The following is a 23,573-nucleotide window of genomic DNA, read 5'->3' as shown; positions in this document are numbered from 1 at the left end:
TGCATGCTTCGTCATTATTTAAGAGTTGTGCTGGCTACTTCTTTCCCTCTCCTGTCACACCTTTCTTGTCAAAACTGAACTGTTCGAATTCAAAACCCCTTTCAGCTCACATCCCGGAAAGCGAGGCTGGAGGGAGGTTGCAGGAAAGGCAATGGCGAGGGAGCTGGAGACCTGAGCACAGGGAGCAGGCGGGAAGGACTCAGGCTCAGGTGCAGGCAGGCAGGCGGGGTCCAGGGTTCTAAGCAGATGACATGAAACAGGGAGAGATGGGGGAGGAAGACAGGCGAGATGGACAGCATGTCTCTGGGGACATCTGCCCTCGTTCCTGGGTACCTTGGAGCTGGTGCCTGTGGCTACAGGAAGTCCAAGATCTGCCAATAAATGGTTCTCTGGGAGGAGGCCAGGCCTGAGGCTGGGCTCTTTTCCCAGGGAGGACACCATCTGCCTGGTTCTTTTGGGGCCACTGCTGCCTCCTGCCCCAGGCTTTGGAGTGCTGATATAGGGAAGAGGTGTCCCCACATGAGGTGCCCAGTAGTTACCGGCTTCACTAGCAAAACGCTACTTTGTTTTCCATTTCATGTTTTTGCCAAGGACCGCAGTGTTTATTTGGAGACCCTATAATGCAAGCATGGATGTGGTCAAAATGCAATGATGTTGTGGAATAACACCAGGACACTGTTTTCTTTTAAGAGCAGTTTCACTTGTGTTTGTTGAAGAACCAGCATCTTTATTATTTTTTTAAAGCATAAATTTTTTAGTTTTTAAAAAATACACGGGGGTGGGGGGAGGGGCAACACAAAGAATGAGCTCTGATTTTCCAACCCAGAGAATAACCTGAAGGAGAGAGAGAGAGATGGAGGAAGGAAGGAGGACAAGGAGAGAGGGACAGAGGGAGATTACTCGTTTGAGATCAGGAAGTTTACACAGTGCTGAAAGGTACCAGAGAGAGAGATAAACCAGCCCCTAAAGCTTGGGGAGCCCCTGGGGCTCACTGAATCAGAATGCAAACCAGGGACGCGCTGTGTGTTTCAATCAGTAAACTTGATGAACACTCCTTCTAATGGCTTAGTGACATTCTCTCCTTTTCCTTTTTTTCTGTCTTTCGAACTTCTACTTTGGATGCAGTGTGCCTTTCGGAAGCTTGAAACTAAAAATGACTTTCCTATTGATGTCCCTGTCCCCTCTCACAGGAAACGAGGGTGCCTTTCTCCTTCTGAATTCTCAATCAGATGCTGGCTCCAGCACCGGGGCCCTCGGCAAGTGGCCACCTTCTCATAGTTTGCTTCTTGCCTCTTCTAATGATGAGCACACAAATGGGGGCCTTATGTCATTATTGTCAAAAAGAAAAAAAAAAGGCAAAATAAATGATGCTATGCCCCTGGGAAAATACTAGAGGTGAATTCAAGGTGGCTGTGACTTTTGTTCCTTAGCTTCTAGTACAGGGAGACAGAGCATGGGGAAATGGCTCCTATGTGGTTTGTTTGTTTCTTCGTTACCCCCATTAATCTCTATAAACAAGGCATGTTTTAGTTGCAGATCCGCTAAAAAAAAAAATGCATATGCTAAACCAGATGGGTGAAATTAACAGTTTCATTAAACTGACTTTAAAATTGCCAGTTTCACAATATCACCAAAGACATCACAGCTTTGATTTTCGGCAACAGTTGGAACTTAAACTTTAACAAATGTGTGAAATGAGCAATTTTACCTTAGAATTATTAGTTTCTATTATAGTCACTGGTGCAGAAAGTTGTTTAGATTCTTATGCAGACAAAAAGTGATTGCAATATTTTGGGGGGAGTTAAGAATTATAATATACAAAAGAAATAATGGAGCCCTTACAATCTGCCCATGTTTCAGTCCGCAAAGTTTTTCGCTGAGCGCTGTGAAGGATTTGATTTGGTTCCTTATTTTCCAGGGATCCCAGGTTCCTGGGCAGCCCTGTTAATGATTTCTGGAGTTCCAAGCCAGGGGTCAGCAGGGCAAGTGTTTTATGTGGAGCTTCATTTGTTTAGAGTCTCTTCCCTCCTCTGAGCCCACAAAGCTCAGATCTGTGTGTACTCAGGCAAAACCCATCTTCTTAGGTAGGCATTTGGCAAAGCAGGTGAGGCAGGAATGAATCGTTAACAAAATGTTAATGCTGCTTTGCTGAGATTGTGCACAGAGGGGCACCTGAAATGAGAACATATTTAAAAGTAAATATATGAATAAGTAGCAGTAGAATTTATGCTGCAACCCTGTCTGAACGCTACGGTGCATATTGAATCCAGAGGAGAAGGCGGCTAATGGTCGAGGAGGGTGGGATTCCTACCTCAACTACACAAAGAAAATCCAAAACAATCCCCAGACTCCTGATGGGAAAGGCTGTTATCATTCAGATATATCCCAACAGGCGAACGCAGGCGAACGAGGATGTCCACCGCCATGCTGTTGCTCAGAGCAAGACCACTGGAAGCAGCCCAAGAGTCTAAAAATAGACAACTGCTTGGGAAATGGTACAGCTCCAAATGCAAGACAGTTGCCCCTCTGTGCCTGTGGGTTCGGCATCTGCAGCTTGATCCATGCACCCACAAAAATAAGAATAGAAGGCTGGGGAAGTAGCTTGGTGGCAAAGCACTTGCCTAACATGTATGCATAAGGCCCTGGGTTCTATCCTCCAGCATTGAGTGGGTGGAAAAAAGGGCCTCAGGAAAGAATAATAATAAACACGGACATTTCTTCCTTGTCATTAGTCCTTAAACAATACAGAGTAACCACTATTTACATAGCAATTACATTGTATTAGGCATTATAAGTAATCCTAAAATGATTAAAAACGTACAGGAAGAGGTTGTAGGTTAAAGGCAGACACTAGACCACTTTGTATGTGGGACTTGGGCCCCCAAGAATTTTAGTACCTGCAGAAGTCCTGAAGCAGTCACCCGTGGCGAGCACGGGATGACTGTTCTATTGAGACATTAGAAAAAATGAGCTTCTGACAACTGTATAATAATAATGTAGAGTTAGTTTTTTTAAAAAAAGTTGCGAGTTGGAATTCATAATAGCATAATATGCCATTTTGGGAAAGAAAATGTATATGAATGTATGTAAATGAATGTACGTATGAATTATTGTATATGCTAAAAGGAAATGTCTCAAAGCATACATACCAAGCTTTTATCTTCACTGTTAAAGAAAGATTGGGGAAGAGGGCACTTCTGTTTTTATTTTATACAAATCTGCATGGTTTGATTTTTCTCGAAAAAAGCAGCTATTAAAAAAAGATGTAGGAAATGGGTCGACTGTTTGTTCAGTAAGATAATTTTTTTTCAGCCTTTTATGTTCTGGGTGCTTGGGATCAAGGGAGACAAAGCACAGCGGTGGAGGGGAGACACCACAGCTCGAGGGACTGCCAGTGCAGGTACATTGTCCCCTCTCAGGGATAGCCAGCCCACCCTGCCCACAGGGACCAGCACCAGCTCGTAAACAATGTAACAGCTTTCACAGTGTCACCCTGGACCTTGCTGATTCTGACCTCTGCTTTGAGCATAGACCTCTGCAAGTGAGTTGCCCAGAAATAAACCCCATGTCAAGCCTTCCCATGTGGGCACCTCTGCCTGTTCCCTGATGGAGGGCTGAGAAGAGGGGGGTCTCTTGCTGCCTTCTGAAACTTGCTTTTTAATAACTTTTATTTTGGATAGGATGAAGAAAATAAGAATGTTGAATGTAACAGTTCTTAGGAAGGTGAAATTTTAGTCTTGACATTTAGCTTCACATTCAGGTTGACATTATTTACATGTAATTAAGTCCTAAGTTATACGTACATAACATCTGTGCAATCCTGTGTTACCTTTGTAACATGGCATCTGGAACAGCGCCTTACCTGTCCTAGAAAGGGCATATTTGTTGGCTGATTAATGTGGATTGATTTTAGAAGACTCTAACAGTTACATTATAGGACCTTCAGACTTGCTCATTTGGGCTTAGATGCTGGTCTGCTTGTAGATTTAGGGGAGAATTCTATAAAATGAAGCATCATGGCTCAGGGCAGTTGAGTGACATGTGTCTATTCACAGTGACAAGTTGCTGCCTGTCTGTCAGGGGGTGAATGCAGCAGATTGACTGAGAATTCAGGCCTTAGCGACCTGCAAAGCTGGGTTCAAGGGTGGGCTCAACCTCAATCCCTTGGTAATTTTAGACAAGTTACTAGACCAAGTAACAAGTGTCTTATATGCCCAAGTCCCATATACAAATGGTCACGTTCACTTCTCTAGGCCTCAGTGTTCTTGGGAGCCTTGTTCCAGAGAAAACCCAGGAGGCTAATAATAGCACAGACCTCCTAAGGTTGTAGGGATCCAGTGACAATCTGCACAGGACACAGGACACACCTCTCTGCTGGCAGGCTAGAAGTCCCCCATGAAAGTTGTCCGTTGTTTTGTGTTCAGAGACCCACAAGAGGAACAGGAGGCCAAAGACAGGCAGGAGGTGTCAAAATCAGGTTCATTGGCTCAGATTTTTAGAGCAATACCTAAGAACTATTTCTGGGATAAAACACATTCTTCTTCAGAGAGTCTTAGAACGAAAGCGTCTCTGTGGAAGTTGCAGTAGTCCTGATTGGGTGGTGAATTACACCGGGTAAATTACCCTCTTGAGGCACTCGCTGAGCTCTGTGAGGCCCATCCTTTCACCAGGAGACTAGGCTGTCATTTAGTGCCAAAGAAAAAGCTATTTACAGAATGACGCCCGGGCATCCCTAAAGGGTTTCATCTACCTCCCCGGAAGGTGGTATATTTCAAGATACTGTGGAACTCGCCGTATCGATAACTCAGGTGATTTAATTGGTTTTTCTCTCTTCTTTCTAAAGCCCTGTTGATCCCATGGTAATTAATTCCGTGTGCTGTGAATTGTGTTATTTACAGGGCCAAGGAGCCAGAGCGAGTCTGTGTTAGAAATCGGTAGGAGGATATTCGAGAAGGCTGTAAAGAGACTTTCCAGCTCTGATGGTCTTCACCAAATTAGCTCGGTCGCCCCCTTTCTGATGGATTCCAGCTGCTGCGGATACCATAAAGCATCCTACTACCTCTCAGTCTTCTATGAAACTGGATTAAGTGTGCCTCGGGACCAGCTGCAGGTGAGCATCTCGTGGGTTCCAGGAGCATCGGCCACCTGTGTTGTGTCTGCAGAACAGCACCCTGGCCAGAACCGGACGTGTCGCACTTCCTTGGAGTCCTTTAAAGACCTTTACGCCCAGGAGAAGGGTCGTGGGGCTGCGTAAACACAGGATGCCCTGCTTTCAGGGAGTGGAAAAGAGCCCTCTGTGTCATTCTGCACACGGCGCTGGGAGCACACTGATCCGTGCTTTCCAGAATCCCATTCCTTCAAAAAACAGTGTCCTCTTCCCCCTTGAGCGTGACTACTCTGAGGGTGAGACCATTATCCCATATTCCTTCTCTGCTAAGAGAAGTCATTTAGGTCTCTAAGCAAAGCATTGTCACATCCAGCTTTCTACCATCAAAATAAATGCCATCCCAGACAGTTTTGTTTGGGGTTTTGGAATCCAAATTGATTATGCAACTTGCCTAACATTTAAAGTCGCATTTTCATAAGTGTATTAGTCAGGGTTCTCCAGAGAAACAGAACCAATGGGATTATATATATATAGGAAGGATTTATTATGAAGAATTGGCTCATATTGGCTGGTGGTATATTTCCAGCCCAAGCCTGAAGGCCAGAGCGGACTAGGGATGCTGATGGTGTAAATTCCAGTTCAAGGATAGGAAAAGCCCAATGTCCCAGCTCACACAGACAGGCAGGAAACAAAAAGAGACAATTCCTCTTCCTCTGCCTTTTGGTTTTATTTAGGATCTCAAGGGATTGGATGAGGACCACCCACACTGGGAGGCCATCTGCTGTGCTCAGTCCACCGCAGTGCTAATCTCTGGAAACACCCTCAGACACACCCAGAAATAACCTATAAACTGGGACCCCATTGCTTGGACAAATTGACAAATAAAATCCATCATCGCAAAAATATGTGACTGAGTCCAGGACACACCAATAGTCCCAGCTACTCAGGAGGCTGAAACGGGAGGATAGAGTTTGAGGCCAGCCTCAGCAATGCAGAGAGATCTCAAAAAAGGAGAGAGAGAGAAATTAAGAAAAAGTGCTAAATGCTCCCTGGTCACCTTTAATCTTCATGTTGGCACACGTGATTGTCCCTGATCTGGGGAAACCCATCCTCTTAGACACACCCAGACAGCTCCTAGTTCCTTTTCAATGACTCGTTTGCAATGCCTCTGGTTTATAGATGCTCCTGATCAATAGGATGTTTCCCTGAGTCCCTGAAGCTGTCCCCTCAAAGGTGGACGAGTGTAGAAAATTCTAGCTTTCTCTGTGCCACTCAGTGGCTGGGTGCTCTACCTTGCTAGGTCTCTATCTCCTCAAATAGGAAATGACCTTGTTGGACCAGCCAGCCTATAAAGACACTCTGAGAGTGGGGGCTGGGGTGTGTGCCCACATTCAGAGCATGTGTTCACAGGGAATGCAGCTGAAGCAGCACAGGGGTCTTTAGACCAGTTGGCTGAGAGGCAAGAAAGTCCTGAGGGAATTCAGGAAGGTCCCCATTTCTCATTTTAAGATACTAGATGTTAGGAAGGATGACAGCTGGGGATTTGTGAGCCATAAGAGGTCTGGGTTAGTTGATTTACTAGAGACGGACTTTTTTCAAAGGCAAGTTCACAATTTCTGAAGTGGCAGGATCATGTATAGGGATTGAGCTGGATGACCTTTCAGCGTTAGGATTTTACAAGCCTGTCCTCAATCTTGTGAACACTTTGCCAATTTCCCTAACAGGGCATGCTGTATAGCTTGGTTGGAGGCCAGGGCAGCGAGAGGCTGTCTGCAATGAATCTTGGGTACAAGCACTACCAGGGTATTGACAGCTACCCCCTGGACTGGGAACTGTCGTATGCCTACTACAGCAATATTGCCACGAAGACACCCCTTGACCAGCACACGCTGCAAGGAGACCAGGTACCTGGGATGGGTGGAAATGTGAGGGAGCTGTTTACCAGGGTTTCTGAACTATCTATAAAGGGTTTTTTCTGTCTCTCAGAGGGTGAGCGAGCATGATCAAATGAAGAGTGAAGCTTTCTTGCCCTCTCTAGTTTACATTTTCTGACTCTGTTCTCAGGTTGTACAGTCCACGTCCGTACACAGGAAACTTTCCATGAGTGGGTAGATTGGTATGTGCAGGGGAGATTTGGCCCTGGACAGATTTGGATTTTGCAAAAACAAAAACAAAAAAAAGTGCATTAGGAGAATAAACCTCTTGTCTTTCTCCCAAAACTGTGTGCAATGGCAAGGTCTGGAGATGTTAGGGAGGACTGAGTCCAACTGTGAGAGGCACTAATCTCCTGGGGTGCTTATCAATAATGCAGTGAGCAAGCAGGGACTACGATACACAGACGTCAGTGCCACACCCGGCCAGGATCCCAGTGCTGCACACTTGAGAAATGTCTGTCTCCATCACATGAACCTCATTGGCCCCGTGCTCCTGGGTGACCGTCAACAGCAGGTGATGTTTGATGACTTTGTCCTATCCTGGACTAAGGACTAGATGAGGGGGCACCAACTCCAGCCCCTCATTTTGCAGGCTTCCAAATCTTATTGACTCATTGGGCAAAGAAATCAGTGGCTCACATCTGCCAAAACCAAACAAAGCCACGTGTTAGATTAGACTGACAGAGGGATCGTCTCCAGACCTAACAGGCTCAAAGTAGTAAGGGACAAAAGGAGAGCTCGGGCCTGATGACACCAGCCTGCGTCATGGGACAGCAGACAGGAGGTTGGCTTCAGGGTCACAGCACATGAGCTGCTCGAGTTGGGAAGTGTGATATATATATATATATTTTTTTTTTTTTCCTCTAAAGAGCCAGATAGTAAATATTTTTGACTTTGCCTGGACAGTCCTTGCAATTACTCTACTCTGCCACAGGAATATGAAACAGAACGGGGTGCCTGGGCTTGTGCAGGCAGGGACGGTACATAACCGTGTGGCAGGATTTGGCTGTGATCTGTGTCATAACTTGCTTTTCCCCTGCTTGGTGAGCAGGCCTGAGGGTCAGGATGGCGAATCTTGGGCTAGTGGGTAATTGCGAATCAGAACACTGGGTCCCCAGCTGCGCTGCTGGGTTGTACCAGAAACCCAAAGTGCAAAAAATGCATGCTTTGATATTTGGGAATGGATGGTTTTCGTAAAAGAAATCCATAGAGGCCACTGTACGGTTATGAAATAAACAACTCAAAGATATGTGCTGTCAGTGAACATTAAACATGAGTGAAGCTGTAACCACCAAAGCCCGTCTATGGAGACATTTTAATTCCTTTAGAAAATGATTCCTGCTGAATAAACTCACACCCCCTTATTATTTGTACTGAATATTCTTTCAGTGTACACAAACCATGTGCAAAATTTGACCTCCATTCAATAAGAATTAACTTATTAATAAAGTATCTTAAAAGAATCACCCTGAAAAAAGACATTTTTACAAAACCAGGCTCCAAAAATAACATTTCCTTTGTCTTTCCATAGAGCCAGGATGTGTTAATAGTGCCCTATATGTCTCATGTTATACTTTTTTTTATATTATACTTTAAAGAATTCTAATTCAGCATAAATTAGCAACGGGAAATGGTATGTTGCTAACAAGCTCCTTTTCTTTTGAAGATTTGGCATATGAAATGTTATGATTATGAAAGAAAATGTTTAATTGGTTAGAACCAGAGAAAAGATCCATCTTGCAGCTGAAAAGTCGTATGATTAAGGATCTCAGATAGGAATTATACACTTAGAAGAGTTGTGTCATAGCTCATTTTCTTAAGAATGTGTAATTAATGGCTTCTTGAGAATTTAAGCAGGTGTCATACATTGATTTAAATGTCCTTTTGTTGAGACATCTATTAATTCACCAGCATAATATAGCAAATGAGGAGCTATAGAAAGCCAGACCTCTAATTAACAAACCAAGGATCTGTCAATAACTCCCTCCTTGATTCTTGTTTCATTTTCTCTTTTATGTAACGTGTGGTTCACATCATTTCATCTTCTTTATTAGGGCTCTCGTTCCATGTCACTTCTTTATGATTTAGTGGGACTCGGCTTCAGATTAAACAGAAAGAACATGGCTAGTGTTTCTGTTTGTTTGCTTTTGTGGCTCACGACGTGAATGAGTTCCTCCTATTCTGCCCACTCCTTAGAAGTTGCTTTCCCTCCAGGCTTGATGGTGGCTTCCTGTTCCCTCTGCATTTTCTGGGTGGTGGGGGGACAGGGGTTCTCTATACCGACTGTCTGAGTGCTGATGACACTCCACCCTTCGTCTCCAGCTGAGGCTTTTCTTACATGTCCCTGTCTGCAGTCAGAGGCGTCACAAAGGAAGCCTCCTCCTCCTCCTCCTCCTTCCCACCCCCTGCAGCACCTCCTCTGGTGGCACCATGGTCTATACTTGAAACTGGGGCATAGTCTCTGATGCCCCATCATCCTGTCCGTCAACAACCCCCAACAGCTCTACATGCCAGTTTCTCTCTCCTCCCTGTCTCCATCCCTGCTGCCACAGCCTGATTTTGTCCTTCATCCTCTCTCCACTGAGCTGCTACAACAGCCACCATCTCCTATGTGTTGAATTGTGTCCCCTCAAAACCCATATGATGGCTGGGGATGTAGCTCAGTGGTAGAGCACTTGTCTAGCATTTGCTAGGTCCTGGGTTCTATCCCCAGAACCACAAAAAAAAAAAAAAAAAAAATCCGTATGCTGAGGTTCCAATCCCCAGCATCTGCAAATGGAATTATGCTTAAAGATAAGATATTTAAAGAGGTGATGCTTTTAGATGAGACCATTAGGATGAGCCCTAATTGCATAGGAATGATGTCCTTTTAGGACGATATTAGGACACAGACAGTGCAGAGGGACAGCTGTGCTGGGTCACTGAGAAAAGACAGCCATATGCAAACCACAGAGAGCCTCCTTGGAAGAAATCAGACCTGCCAACACCTTGATCTTGGGCTTCCAGGCTCTAGAGCTGTGGGAAAATAAGTTTTTGTTGGTAAATCACCCAGTGTGTGGCAACCACAGGAGAGAACACGCCTCCTCTCTGGTCTTCAGGTCATCTTGACCCTTCCCACTGTTCTCACAAGGGACTGAGGATGTTCTCTACCTGGCTGAGTGTCAGAATCAGCAGGGGTTCAAAGAACACCTGTGCATAGGCTCCACCACAGGGTCTCAATGCAGCAACAGGGGTGGGGCCCAGGAGTGCTGGTGACCCCCCGACCCTCCATAGCTATAGGTTCCATACCCTCGGCTTCAACCAACCACAGACTGAAAATATTTGGAAAGAAAAAAAGAAAAAACCAAACTGTGTCTGTACTGACCATGTGCAGACTTTTCCCCTTGTCATTATTCCCTAAATGAGCCAGTCTAATGGCCATTTTCATAGCATTTTCAATGTATGAAGTACGAAAAGTAATGGAGAGATGATTGAAACTATGTGGGGGATGTGCCTAGGTTATATGCAAAACAAATCCCCTTTGGCTCCTGAGGGATGATTGCAAGTATTTGTATTTAAAGCTCCTCAGGTGGGTGCAGCATGTAGCCAGGGTTCAGAAGCGCTGACCCCGGAGAACCAAGTCCAGCTAGCTGGTCACAGAGCACATAGACATGCCTCCACCCTCTTCTTCCATATCCTCAGCTCTTAACCACCCTGGCTTGGCCCCAGCTCTGGCAATAGCAAATCTTGGCCACACTGTGGTGCTCCTGCCCCCTGGCCTTGCCCGGCTCCTCCTCTCTCCTGCTTTCTCCACGCCCTGTTTCCCCTGGGGACCTCCCCCTTTATAGTGGCACACCTGTCACCTCTTCCTCCCTGGATCTTCCTTTTGCAATGTCACCACAGAGCCCAGCCCATATCTGTCATGGCTCCTGTGCCTAGGGTTACAGAGATGGCTCCCTCTCAGACCATAAGCTCTCAAGGTAGGGACCTTGTCTGTTCTCCTTGGTGACCCTAGAGCCACACGCTGATGGACGTGCAGTTGGCTCTCAGTGTTTACCTTGATGGAATGATGGAAGGGGTGTGAGGGCAGAGCTCATCCAGGGATGAATAGCTAGTGACAACTGTGTCTTGTTGATGCCAGTGCCTTCAGATGTGACAAGGGCTTCATCACAGACGGTGGGTGCCCAGAGCACGTGGCTTTAAACCCTGCGTCTCTTGACATCCCACATTTGGGGAATCTTGTTTCTCTGTCTCTTTTCAGTTACAGTTGATACTTCCCCATCTTTACTTTAAAAGTCCTAAAATGTTAAATTTCAACAAAGAAAACACACAGTCCTATTGGGAGTCCAACATGCAGCTGATTTTCAGCTCTTCAAAAGGCAGGTTCTTTGTGGCAGTTCTGATGGGCTCTGAAGGGAGGTAGCAGAGGCAGGCAGGTTAAGTGGAGGCTATGAAACCGCCCATTCCTCTTGCCAGCTGCTCCGTGCTCCCGGGAGTGCCGGCAGAGCCATTATATTTCACAAGTCTGCAGAAGGCAGATGCTTCTGGAAAACATGAGGCTGCTGAGAGCCTCTCCAGCTCCACGTCTGGAGGGTTTTCATCTTCCTGGCCTCTTCTGTCTTCCTGTCTTCCCTCTTCCTCCTCCCTCTTTCTCTCCCCCGTCTCTCTCTCCTTTCTCCCTCCCTCTCTGCTCCCTTCCTTTACCCTCCCCCGTCTGGATTTTCCTGAAATCAGTGATGGCAGCCTGCAGGCTGAGAGAGGGCAAGGCGGTAAAGCCCTGAGCACCAGCATCTCCAGGACAGCCTGGCGCCTGCTCCGGCGTGTGGCCCAGGGTGGTCTGAGGATTGCAGAGTTTCCAGACTTTGGGCCTCCAGGGACCTGGCAGCAGCTTTCAACCCTGCAATATAAGATGTGAACCTCCGTGCTCATTCTGGAGACATTGATTTTATAAATGGCCACAAAAGAACCTTCTGGAAACTGTGGAAGATTCTAGAACTGGCTAGTCTGGGACATTTGATCTCTGTCAGCATCCCTTGGCTCTGCATACCCTGTGTGTCCCCTACCACTGTTGTTTCTTCATGTCACAGCTCTTTTCTGGGCCACCAAATGCTAATTGGATGAGAGGACAACCCCATGCTGCCCCCTTTAAGGGTCACTCTGTCTTCAGATGCTCTTGCACATGATCTGTTTTCACGCCAGGGCCCAGACACGTGGCTCTGACGTGGTACTAGTTGCTAAGGAGAAGCAGCCCCCTGCCTGGGGGTGGCAGGCAGCATGTGTGGCCCCAGGGCCGGGTTTGCCTGGGTTCACACCCCGGGCCTGCTGTTCACAGTGGGAAATCTTGGACAATTCCCCTCACCTCTCACCTCTCCGCCTCAGCTTCTTACCTGTAAAACAGGAGCCACCACGCTCTGCAGCTCCCGCAGGTTTTGCAGCACAAATAAGTTAGTCCATACGCCACGCGCTGAACGGAGGCCAGCACATAGCGTGAACGCTCTCCCATGTCTCCAGCCCCCACTCTCTCCCCAAGTTCTATTCCTTCCATTTTCTAAGCACAAAATTCCCTATGTAGATCTTCATCCCCACAAAATAAGGCTTTGAGCTGTACAAAACTGCAAATACCAATAGGAAGGCTGACATTCTTAACTGCTGTCAGCGCTTCTCACTTTAGAGTGAACAAGGCCCTAAAAATGATGTTTCTGGTTAGTAAGAGCAGGCCCTGCACCCGGGAGCGGCTGAGCTCACACATGAACTTTCTCACTCAATCTTCATGCTAACCTATAAGCTCAATATATTATTCCCTTTTTATGGAAGAGGCAACTGAGATACAGAGATACTAAAAAACTTTCCCAATGTCACACCACAAATAATTTGTGGAGCCTTGATTTGAAGCCAAGTCTTTCTGTTTGCAGTGTAAAACATAATGGTTAGTAGGCTGAGTGCTTTTGACATAGCAGGTACCATGCTAAGCTACATTTTATGGGTGCAGAACATGAGTATCAGATAAATAAAGCAACTGGCCCAGGTCTTCAGTAGTTGGTGGTGAGTTAGAATTCAAGTCCCCTATGTCGCATGTTTAAGAGTGCTCCTAATGGCCCTACCTTGCTGCAAAGCCCAATGGCACCACCCAGCAGAATGCAAGGGCTGGGTCAGGGATACAAAAGACAAACGTGTTCCTTCTTCACAGTGACGCATGGCTTCTGGGGCCCCCTGGAGACACGGTCTCTTCCCAGACTCCCACAGCCCAGTTCAGTGGAGTTCCTTAGGTACCTGGGAGACAGTGAAAGCCGCCACTTGCTTCTTCCTTACAGAATACCAAGGCCAGGTGCAGAGTGTGGGGCAACGTGGATCCAAACTCCTAAATCTAAGAACTGAATATATGATCTCAGGCAAGTTAGTTAACCTCCCTGGGCTTCAGTGTCCACATGTGTGAGATGGGGACATCCAGAATGACTGTCTTACCAGGTTACAAAGATTCGATGCATCCACCTGGGCAAGTAGTCGGCACAGTGCCAAGCAGGCCGTAAGGCAGGTTGTGATATACGTCATCAATGCCAGAGATGGGCAGGAAGACCTGAGGGTATGAGCCTCCCTGTAGGGCAGAACCAGTGTCTTCCCGTGTTATTTCTTTCATTCAAGTCCTATGGCAAGGAGGAGGAGGAAGAGGAGGAGGAGGAGGAGGAGGAGGAAATAAAACAAGAAGAAAAAGAAATCGAAAAATCAGAACACCCAAGTTCTCCAGATGAACGAAAACCCTCCCATTGAGAATCCCTGATTAGGGAATTCCTCGAGCTTTTGCCTGATTTCAGGCTCATCGCAGAGAACAGAGTGTCCCTTGGAGCTTGAGCTGAAGGGCACTCAGGCTGCACCCTCTGCACACACTGGTCACTTGGCAAAGAGTAAGCCAGATAGAGCTCTGATGCCCTGAAGGAGACCTGCCTCCACAGGCACAGTGCAGGAGCCGCTGGGAGACACAGAAGGACTGGGGCTGTGGCCCAGAGTCAGGGACTCTGCGTATTTCCTAAACTACCAACGAAGTCAGAAGGGAAACCAGGCCTGGGCCCCTGGGCACCTGCCTGCGGCAAGTGCTGGGCATGGAAGTGCTCTTCAGGATCCCCCCCTGGCACTGGCCCAGGGTCATCCTGAGGGGGGCAGGGGGTGGGGGGGAGCCTGGAACAATGGGACCAGACTTCTAATGAACAGCCAAAATTCATGCATCAAGATGAATCTTATTTTCTTCAAAGGCTGTGTGCAAATTCAAAACACTTCGTGAACTCTCCCTTTGGGTCCATCTGTAGAGCCTCCAGAACATTCTTTCTCCAATTCTGAGAATTAACATGCCTTCTTCTTTTCAGAGTAGATTTTCAGATTTTGGGAAATAGCCCAAAGATACTTGAAGCTGAGCCTGAAAATAAAAAGGGTTCGTCATGCAGGAGAGTAATACTTTGGGATTAAAAACTAAGGTCATATTCAGAAAATATTGATCTACCTTTTTTGAGGCTGTGTGTGTGTGTGTGTGTGTGTGATTTCTGGCTCTGAAATCTGTGCTACCAGATGGACTGCCAAACAAGCTTGAATATTAGAAGTGGAAGCGGGAAAAAATCCGGCCTCTCAATGCAAACACTTTGATAGGAACACACACGCGTGTGGCGAAATGAGACAGAATACGTTTGTTTAAAAAGAATGTGGTCTTGGGGCATGGTGGGCCGCCTCATGTTTTGGTTATTCACGTAGTTTGTGCTGGAGCAACTGACTGCTCCCTTAAAACTACCCTCAGGTCTTTTGCATGCCCATAGCGTATGGGTTTGTCTGCCTGTCCGTCTTTCCTTCCTTCCTCCCTCCCTCCCTCCCTTCCTTCCTTCCCTTATTCTTTCCTTCCTTCCTTTTAGGCATATGTTGAAACCATTAGACTAAAAGATGATGAAATACTCAAGGTGCAAACCAAAGAAGATGGGGACGTCTTCATGTGGCTGAAGCACGAAGCCTCACGAGGCAATGCAGCAGCCCAGGTAAAACGCTCCCCCGTCTCAGACATCCCACTGGCCGAGGTGGATCAGGCCATCAAAACCTCTCAAACCTCCGGGACTTGAAACAACCCAGTGTATCTCTGGCTCACAACACAGGATTTCTTGTCCAGCGGGGCCTGGCCGGGGCTCTGCTCTCACAGTCCCTTGGAGCCCAGGCTGACCGAGGCTTTTCTACATATGTGTCCCAGGCTGGCTCCTAAGGCCTCTGCTTAGAAGTGGCACAGGTCACGACTGATGTTTCACTGGCAAAGCCAGTCACATGGCTGCTCCTGACGTCAGGTGGGACAGAGTACCGTCCTAGTGGCCACCCAGAAGGAGAGCACCACAGTCTTTGTGAGCAGCCCTGCAGGTTCCTTTCAGAGATTTTGGATGCATCAGATAGAAAACAAGGAAGCATCTTGGGTTCAGGAGAAATTAGATGGGCTTTGAAAAGAAGGCCATGTATTCAGCTGGAAGAACAATAGAAAATCATTACGGTGTGTCAAGCCAAACGGATCGACCTTGTCTCTCAAACATCTCATGTTCTTTAAATGGACTTTTGAGATGTGCGAGGAAGGGCAGCACACTGGGGCAGGGTCCTCTGTCTCATTCCTTGCTTAGATTTCACTGTGAAGAGTGCTGTCCCCCACCCCCAGAAGCCTGGCCAGGTGACTGCACGGGGAGGGAGCCTCCTTCCTACCCAAGGGATCCAGCCTTTGCTGAGTGCACCCAGAGCCCAGCAGCCTCCCTGGCTGCTAAGCAGACAGAGGAGCAGCCAGGGGGAAAGGAAAGAAAAAAGAGAATGAAAGATATTAACAAAGCCACCTGCTCAGGGCCTCCTGTGGAATGGGCCTCCCGCCCTCCTACAGATCCCCCAGCAGGTCGGCAGATACTTCGCTGAAAGATGAAAGTATCTGGGGGGGAAAGGGAAGAGAAGGAGATGACAGGCGGAGCAGGAGGGAGCCAAGGCAGGAAGGGAGCCATGGGGCCAGGCTGCCCGCAGACCCAGCCCCTGTCTTTGGCATCTGGCCTTGAGCTGCATCTTCCCAGTTCTGAGAAGTCCAGTGTGTGATTTTGGAAATTCCACTGACATCACCTCCCTCACAAGGGATACTTCTTTCTTCTTTGCTTCAGAAACTCTTGGCAGAGAAGTTTCTGTGAACTTCTACGAGGGGCGGGGGTGCAGGGAGAAAGATTAAAAAGATCTTGAGGGTCTTGCTGCTCCACAGCTCCCAGCCTTGACTCTGATGGTGGATCCATCCGCAGATGACAGGACGGGAGCTGTGCTCAGTGCTCTAGAGGGATCGCGGAGCAATGGAGATTTGTAGACATCTCCATGGTGATCACTGGTCCAGAAAGATAGCAGAACCTCCCAAAGGAGTGGGTATTAGACAAGAAAAAGAGAGTTGTGAAATGTGAGCCGAGTTCTGTCCAGCTCTGGCCCTGGGTGCCAGCAAACACACACACAGCAGTAAAAACACACACACACAGGCACCACTGTTGGGGGCTGAATTAATACAAATCCACCTTCAGGCTCTCCCCCCGCCCTCCCCCCATCACTGGAAGACAGAGTGTGTCTCTCTGATTCCTCGTTCTTCACATAAAACATTTTAAACCAGGTTTGCCCCCACTTTTAAGTCTTACATTAGGATTTAAACAGGAAAAGCACTGCTGTAAATTGCTATTGTCTTTAAGCAACGATTGGCCCAGATGCTGTTCTGGGGGCAGCAAGGTGTGACCAAGAATCCCGAAGCCGCCATCGAGTGGTACGCCAAGGGAGCCCTGGAGACTGAGGATCCCGCGTTAATCTACGACTACGCCATTGTGTTGTTCAAGGTAAGAACCACTTAGTCTGTCCTGGAATTGTGCGGTCGTACTGCCCGTCTTCCTGAGCAGTTTCCAGGGTCGAGCAGGCAAACCTGGAGTCTATGGTGGAAGCAGTTAGCCCCGGCCCCGGCCTCTGTCACTCCTGATGGAGGGGGATACTGGCGAAAGAGGCAGGGGCACAGCATTTCGCTGGCTGCATTTTTTACTGTTAATCTTACGTGTGTCACCTGGATTCTCTGTACTTTTCAAAAGCTGTGGCCTTCCCAGGGAGACCCCCCCGTTTTATGGGTTGATGCAGGGCTGCCAGACAGCGGGTGCTGCACTTGGCCACCAGCGTTCTCAGTGAACTGCTGCTTCAACAAAGTGTGGGTTGGGGCCCCATCTCACCAATCCCACCAAAGAAAACAAAGATCTTGGTTTTGAACCCGTGGAAGAATAAGGAGAAGGGCCTGGGAAGAATCCAGGAGACCGACAGAGATGTTACAGTCCCACCTCGGCAAGCATGGATGTCCTTGGAACCATCTCATCTCATGAGACGAGGTCACGGTCATGGATTGAATGTGATAACATGATCAATGAGCTTGGAGAACTGTGAAATGTGTGTACCTTATACAAAAGAATAATCGTTCACACTCATTGATTGCGCTTAGGTGAATTAATGCCTTTAATCTTCACAGACAGTGTATAAGGGAGCCTTAGTGTATTATGATCATAGTTTATATTTGTGGAAACAGAGGCACAGGAAGATTTTTGTCACTTACCCAAGGTTGCCCAGATGAACATTTTGGACTGGGATAAGGATCCAGGCAGACTGGCTTCCCAATCTGTGCTCTTCACCCCCAAACAGAGAGTCATAAATTCACCTACCTTGGAAAAACAGAACACTTTGGCTGTGGTAAGGAAACCCCTGGTCCTTATTTCCATGCCCAAAGAATGCAGCTGCCCCTAAAAGTCAGTGTCTTCGAACAAGGACGTGTATTCACATGGCGAGGCACATCTCCAGAACCACAGCTGTGGACACTTACTGATTAACAACCATGACTTTTGCTACATTTCTACCCTCTAAACCCCATCAAAGCCTGAAATGCTATTGGTTGTTATGGTTTCCAAATTGAGAGCCTGGACCTTCTCTTTCCAGGCATCAAATCAACATAGAAATTGTTTGAATCTTCGCCATATGCCAATGCATCCATGTGTTTATTCAGCAGGCATCTACTCAGGGCTGACAAAGTGCCAGACTCTGCACAAGGTGGAGGGACATATGGGTGCATGAGTCACATCCCTGGCCCCAGGGGGTGCATACACTGGAGGGGAGGGCAGAGGACAGAGGAGAGATACCTGCCCACAGAGTTGGGACTGGTCACTGTGCAAACTGTGAAATGATAAAGGCATGCATCAGACATTTTTTCTGTTCTAGGAGCTATTGAGCAGGAAAGGCACGTACATAAATAAATGATTCTGCTGGTGACATGTTTTCTCGGTTCCGATTTCCCAAACCTGAAAGCTTTTTCGTTGTTTTGTTTTCTTGCATCCTAGCTAAGTTATCTCTGGGTGGGAGGCAGGAAGCCCTTTATCAGCATCTCAGGGAAGATTTTCACCTCGCTAAGAGGCTGTTCCCAGTGTATTCCATGTGAAAGAACCCAGTGGAAAATGGGTTTTCCAAATGTAAAGGACAGCTGTGTCCTTGACACATTTGGCAGTGTGGGGGCACCTAAGTCATTGTGTGCAAAGATGGCACCAGGATGGTAGCTGTGGAGAGTCCAAGGCAGTCAGGTGCATCCCATTTGTATCCACAGGAGGATGAAGCCTTGACTTTGACTGTAGCAACAGTCCTACTTCGATGCCTCCAGTAGATAATTACTGAGACTCACTCTGTGCCAGGACTTGACATTTCCCACATTTAACAATTTCCAATACTACTCAGATTTGTGCACAGTGCTTTGTACAAGAAGCCATCCCACTTCTGATTAAATAGCAAGTACACGGGAAACATCCTGCCTGAGAAACTGAAATATCTGGGTTGCGATTGTGGCTGTGACTTTATAGATTTGCACAAGCCAGCATCTCTGGGCCCCATTTTTATTCCTTCGAAACAGAAAATTGAAGAAGATAAGCTTTGAGCTCAACCAGGTTCTGCCATTCTGTGATTCTGGCCTTTCTGATACTCTTCCAGCAGTCCAAAAAAAGGTTATCCCATTCCCTATCCAGTTATTCCAAACGTCCTTCTGTGTCCTTCTCTTTCCTCTTCTTCTGTAATTAAGTGAAGTAATGGTGCACTTCTGAAAAATATTTCCATCATCTTCTTTGCTTCAGCCCATCAGTTTTATTAAGTAGGTAAGTTAAAGTCTAGTCGAAACTTGGTACATATAATTTCACCTTTAGTTCCATTCATAATGTTATTTGGGGTCCTGGAAAATACAGAGTCCAGCCTACCTTATGTGTTTCCTGTGTCCTGCAGGAGATTATGAATCACTGTACTTTCTCACCACAGAGCTGAAATGTACAGGAGAAAATAAGAGTAACCGTTACAAGCTTGGACTCAGAAGTTCACTTGTCCGGGTCCAAACCCTGGCTCTGGGCCTCACACAGTGTGTGACTCTTAGAGGCTTCTTGGGTGGGAATGACAGTGTCATCTCTGGTGGGCTGCCATGATGACAGGACTCTGGTGGCCCATGTTAGTCAACCCAGGAGCACTTTTTAGTGCCGCCTCCATTTGCTCGAGAACTTAAGCATTTCAACAGAGCTAATAGCTGCATTCCTGCAAAAGCCTCTCATGTTCACCTCACACGTGACCCTGTTGACTTTGTCTGAGTCCAGAAGAACCCTGTGTTCGTCAGTTTTGCATGGCTGTGACCTGACTAAAACAAGTTAGAGGAGGAGAGCTTTATTTTGGCTTACAGTTCCCTAGGTCTCAATCTATGGTCAGCTGACACCATCTCAGGAACATGGCAGAAGGGCATGGTGGGGGAATGCCGCTCAGCACAGGGCAGGTGGGAAGCAGAAAGATGAGAGAGAGATAGAGGGAAGGAAGAGGGATGGCGCGCCTCGGGTGACCTACTTCTTCAACTAGATGCCATCTCCCAGTCGTCCTTTCTGCTATCCGTGGATTAATCCATCATCCTATTAGTTGAATCTTCAGGATCCAGTCATTGCCTGAAAGCCCCCACCTCTGAACCGTTTGCATTAGGGCTCAGACTTTCAACACTTGAGCTTTGGGAGATCATTCCAGGTCCAAACAGTAATAGACCCCATGAGGCCCCTGGAGGATTGAGGGTGTTGGACTTCTCCGTGAGTTTGGAGCAGCAGCGTTGCCACCTGGCTCCCCGTGCCCGGCGTCTTCACTGTCAGACCTGTGTCCCCAGAGACCTCTCAGACCCACCACTTTGCACGTGGTCTTGCAGACACCTCAGCCTGGGCCACGGAGTTCCTTTCTTGTAACAAGAGCCTCAGAGACCATGTCTCTGCAGAAGGATAAACCAACTCTTCTGGAAAATCATGATTTTGCTGGAAGAACCTTGTTAGTGTCTGTCGTTTGCCTCTGAGGCAACCAATTTCACAGGGTCCTATCTCCTTCGCAGCAGGTTCTCAAGCTGCTTCTGAAGCCACAGCGTCACACCCTGGGGTCTGGAGCCAGGACCAAGGAAGCTACCAGCAACTGCCCAACAACTCTTGACTGTCCAACCCAGATAACGTGCTTTGTCTGGCTGGCATACTAGATAATCCCGGAGGAAAGCATCCAGGAAACCAAACACAGTTAACCCGATTCCTGGCTTCTCCCGACAGGACCCTGGGCGTGTCGAGAAAATGATTCACACGGGGATCAAGGGGGATTTTTGTACCGATGCTAAGGTTGAGGTTTGCTGCCTCTGTTCCACAAATATGAGCAAAATCCTAATGATGACGATGGCGGCGTTGGTGGCGATGGAGACGTATTGGTGCTGAGCATAGAAATGTTTAAGGTGGAGTTCTTAATTAGGATGGGGGTTTATTTGTAAGTATTTTATGTGATGCTTGTCAGTGCACATAGTTGATTTTCCTGATGATTATTGCTGTTTATCAATGTTTAGGGTCAAGGAGTGAAAAAGAACAGACGGCTCGCCTTGGAGCTGATGAAGAAAGCAGCTTTCAAGGTACCTCGGGCAGCTGTGGGAGGAGCAGTGCACTCTGCACCCCTGCATTCAGAGGCTGAGGGAAAAGGCAGCTCTTCCTACTGGAGGTGGGGCGGGCAGGGTCCGGGCTGCAGCAGTTCATCATTTTTGAGTTGCTGCACTTAACAGAATCCAGCCACAATGGGGACAGTCGGATTCAAAAGCTGAATTCACCTTCCAGTCAATAGAATTCAGGCTGATTTTGTTTGAAGGCTAAAATTATAATCATGAGCTGCCCTGATAACAAGCAGCGGGGGGCTCCTTGAAATTGAATGGTGTAAATGCCAATGAATTAGGAAAACCAAAAGTCTAATTCTTTAGGAGGTTAACCCCGTCCTGTCCAATTCCCATTGGCTTCTTGGGCTTTGATAAGGGGACTGTTTACCAAGGTTATTAGCAGGTTTAGGAATTATTTTGCTTTTGTCCCTATTTTTCACAGATTCTATGTAGCACTACAGAAACGAGGTTATGAAAGCTCTTGAGAGGAGGCGCGCGCGCACACACACACATATACACACACACACACACAATGCATGCATACTCACACGCATACACTCACATGAGCCTGCATACAGATTTGCAAACTAATAGATTTGTAGAAACCACTCTAATTCTACATCTTAATTGGATTTTTTTTTTTCAGTGCTGGGAATTGATCCCCAGGTTGCTCTACTACCGAGCTGCATCCCCAGCCCTTTTTCTGTTTCTTCTTTTGAGTTAGGGTCTCTTGCTAAGTTGCTAAAGCTGGAGTTAAACTTATGACCTTCCTGCCTCAGCCTCCCAAATTACTGGGATTATAGGCATGAGCCATTGCACCTGGCATTGACAGGACACTTTATACCCTTGTGAGTCTTGGATGTGCCTCTGTTCCCAAGGCTGCAAATGATGGCCTTATCTATGAAGACTCCTGAAGCAACCTTATTGACTTTCTATCCCTGTTTACTTTTCCCTGGGCGGGGCCAGAATGTCCTGTTCCCCAGAGCAGGAAAGTGGAGCCCAAAATAAGACACTGCAGAGACTCTCCTCAGAATGGGAGTTGTTCAGAGGGCACATGGCCCAAGAAGAGGGACTTGCCAGTGTGCACACCTGCTCCTGACCTGACAGAAAGGATAGGGCAGAAATAGAACAGGAGCGTAATGGTGGTCATTTAGAGTACTGGTTCCAGAATATTCTAAAGTGGGATAGTGATGGGTTTCACAGGTGTGAAATTTGCATCTCTTCAGGTCTCTAGTGGTGAATTAAAGTCTAATCTGCTTTATTTTGAATAGATTTTTTTTTTTTGCAGAACTTATTGGGGAAATGTAGTTTTGAGGTCTGGCATAGTCATGTTCTTCAAAGTGCTTTGTGATTCTCATTCATTCATTCAGCAAGGATTTCTTAAGGCCCTACTATTTGTCAGGGACTGTGGTAAAGGTTGCATATAGTTGATTTTTGGAATTAGAAGTTACACAGAGGCAGATCTTGTTGATCCAACCGAGTAAATGCACTTAGGCAAAGTCTAAGTACTAAGCAATAAAACAGAATTTCTTCTGGACCCCTAACCCAAAACCAATTCCTAGAGGAGCAGTTTGGAAAAGTTTTTGGTCAGTGGCAGGTATCTCTGAATACAGCTAAGGCCACTTGAGTTAAGAACTGCAAAAGTCATTTCCGTGGGTCCCTTCTGTAGGTATATCCCAAAGCAGATTCTTGTCACTTGTGACCTGGTCTACTACTTCATAAACGCATTCTGCAGTATTTACTGGGAGCTTACCTCATCACAGGCTCAAGAAGAATGCTTCCATGATTGGGTCAATGGCCCTGAAATTCCCAAGTGGCACTCTCAGGGTGGGTACTTGGCAGCCTATGGGTCCAAACCCCACTCTCCATCCTAAGGGCATAGAGTTTGGAATCCCTTTTGATTCTCATTGGCATTCAAAGCGCTCCCATTCATTCAGCAGGTATGTACTGAGTGCCTGCTCTGTGCCTGGGATAAAAACTGAAGTCCCAGCCCTCAGGGAGCTTCCACTCCATTGGGCTCTGCTAGTTTGTTCTCCAGAACTTCCTGACCCCCAGATTACAACATAAACACTAGAAGGCATGGCCTTCTAGGCCCCTGCTGACTGACCAGGCTGCAGGCAAGAACCCTATCACCTGCTCTTTAGAGACACCTGGTCTTCACTGGGGAAAGGGGAGTCAAAAGAGATGTGGTTCCAACTTAGACTCTGACTTCACAAGTCCACTGCTGCGAGGCCACTGTCTGACCCTTACATCGTTTTTTGCTGTTGGTTTTCATGGTTTCGTGGGTCAGGTGGGAAAGAGGAACGAGAGCACTCTCTGGCCAGGTGTGCACTCTCTGGCCAGGTGTGCACACAGGGGTCTCCTGGGTGGGCTGGAGGCCCTACCAGGCCCCTGGGCTCCCATGGCAGTGTAGCACAGCCCGTGCTTGATGGGATGCATTCAGTAGGTACGAGGGCTCCAGGCTAGAGTGGCCCCTCCCCAGCGCCAGCTCCTGAGTTCAGCAGGGTCTGAAGCCCTCCTCCTTCTCTACCCACCCCTTCTGCTTCAGCCCAACCAGAAATGGGGAAGCCCAGCA

The 23,573-nt window shown here is 47.3% G+C and overlaps 1 protein-coding gene across 1 annotated transcript in view; it reads left to right on the top strand.

Moving 5' to 3' along the window:
* The window catches only part of Sel1l3 (SEL1L family member 3), a 97,764-nt gene that overhangs the window by 46,235 nt on the left and 27,956 nt on the right, over positions 1-23,573 (top strand). The window contains 5 exon segments of the mRNA XM_015482008.2: positions 4,899-5,110; positions 6,832-7,011; positions 14,910-15,029; positions 16,722-16,862; positions 20,921-20,983. Coding sequence (XP_015337494.1) covers positions 4,899-5,110; positions 6,832-7,011; positions 14,910-15,029; positions 16,722-16,862; positions 20,921-20,983 — 716 coding nt within the window.

The sequence above is a fragment of the Marmota marmota genome, unplaced genomic scaffold (assembly GCF_001458135.2).
Source record: "Marmota marmota marmota unplaced genomic scaffold, marMar, whole genome shotgun sequence".
NCBI classification, from domain to species: domain Eukaryota; kingdom Metazoa; phylum Chordata; class Mammalia; order Rodentia; family Sciuridae; genus Marmota; species Marmota marmota.
The sequence above is the reverse complement of the archived record's forward strand: the minus strand, read 5'-3'. Positions and strand labels throughout refer to the sequence as shown.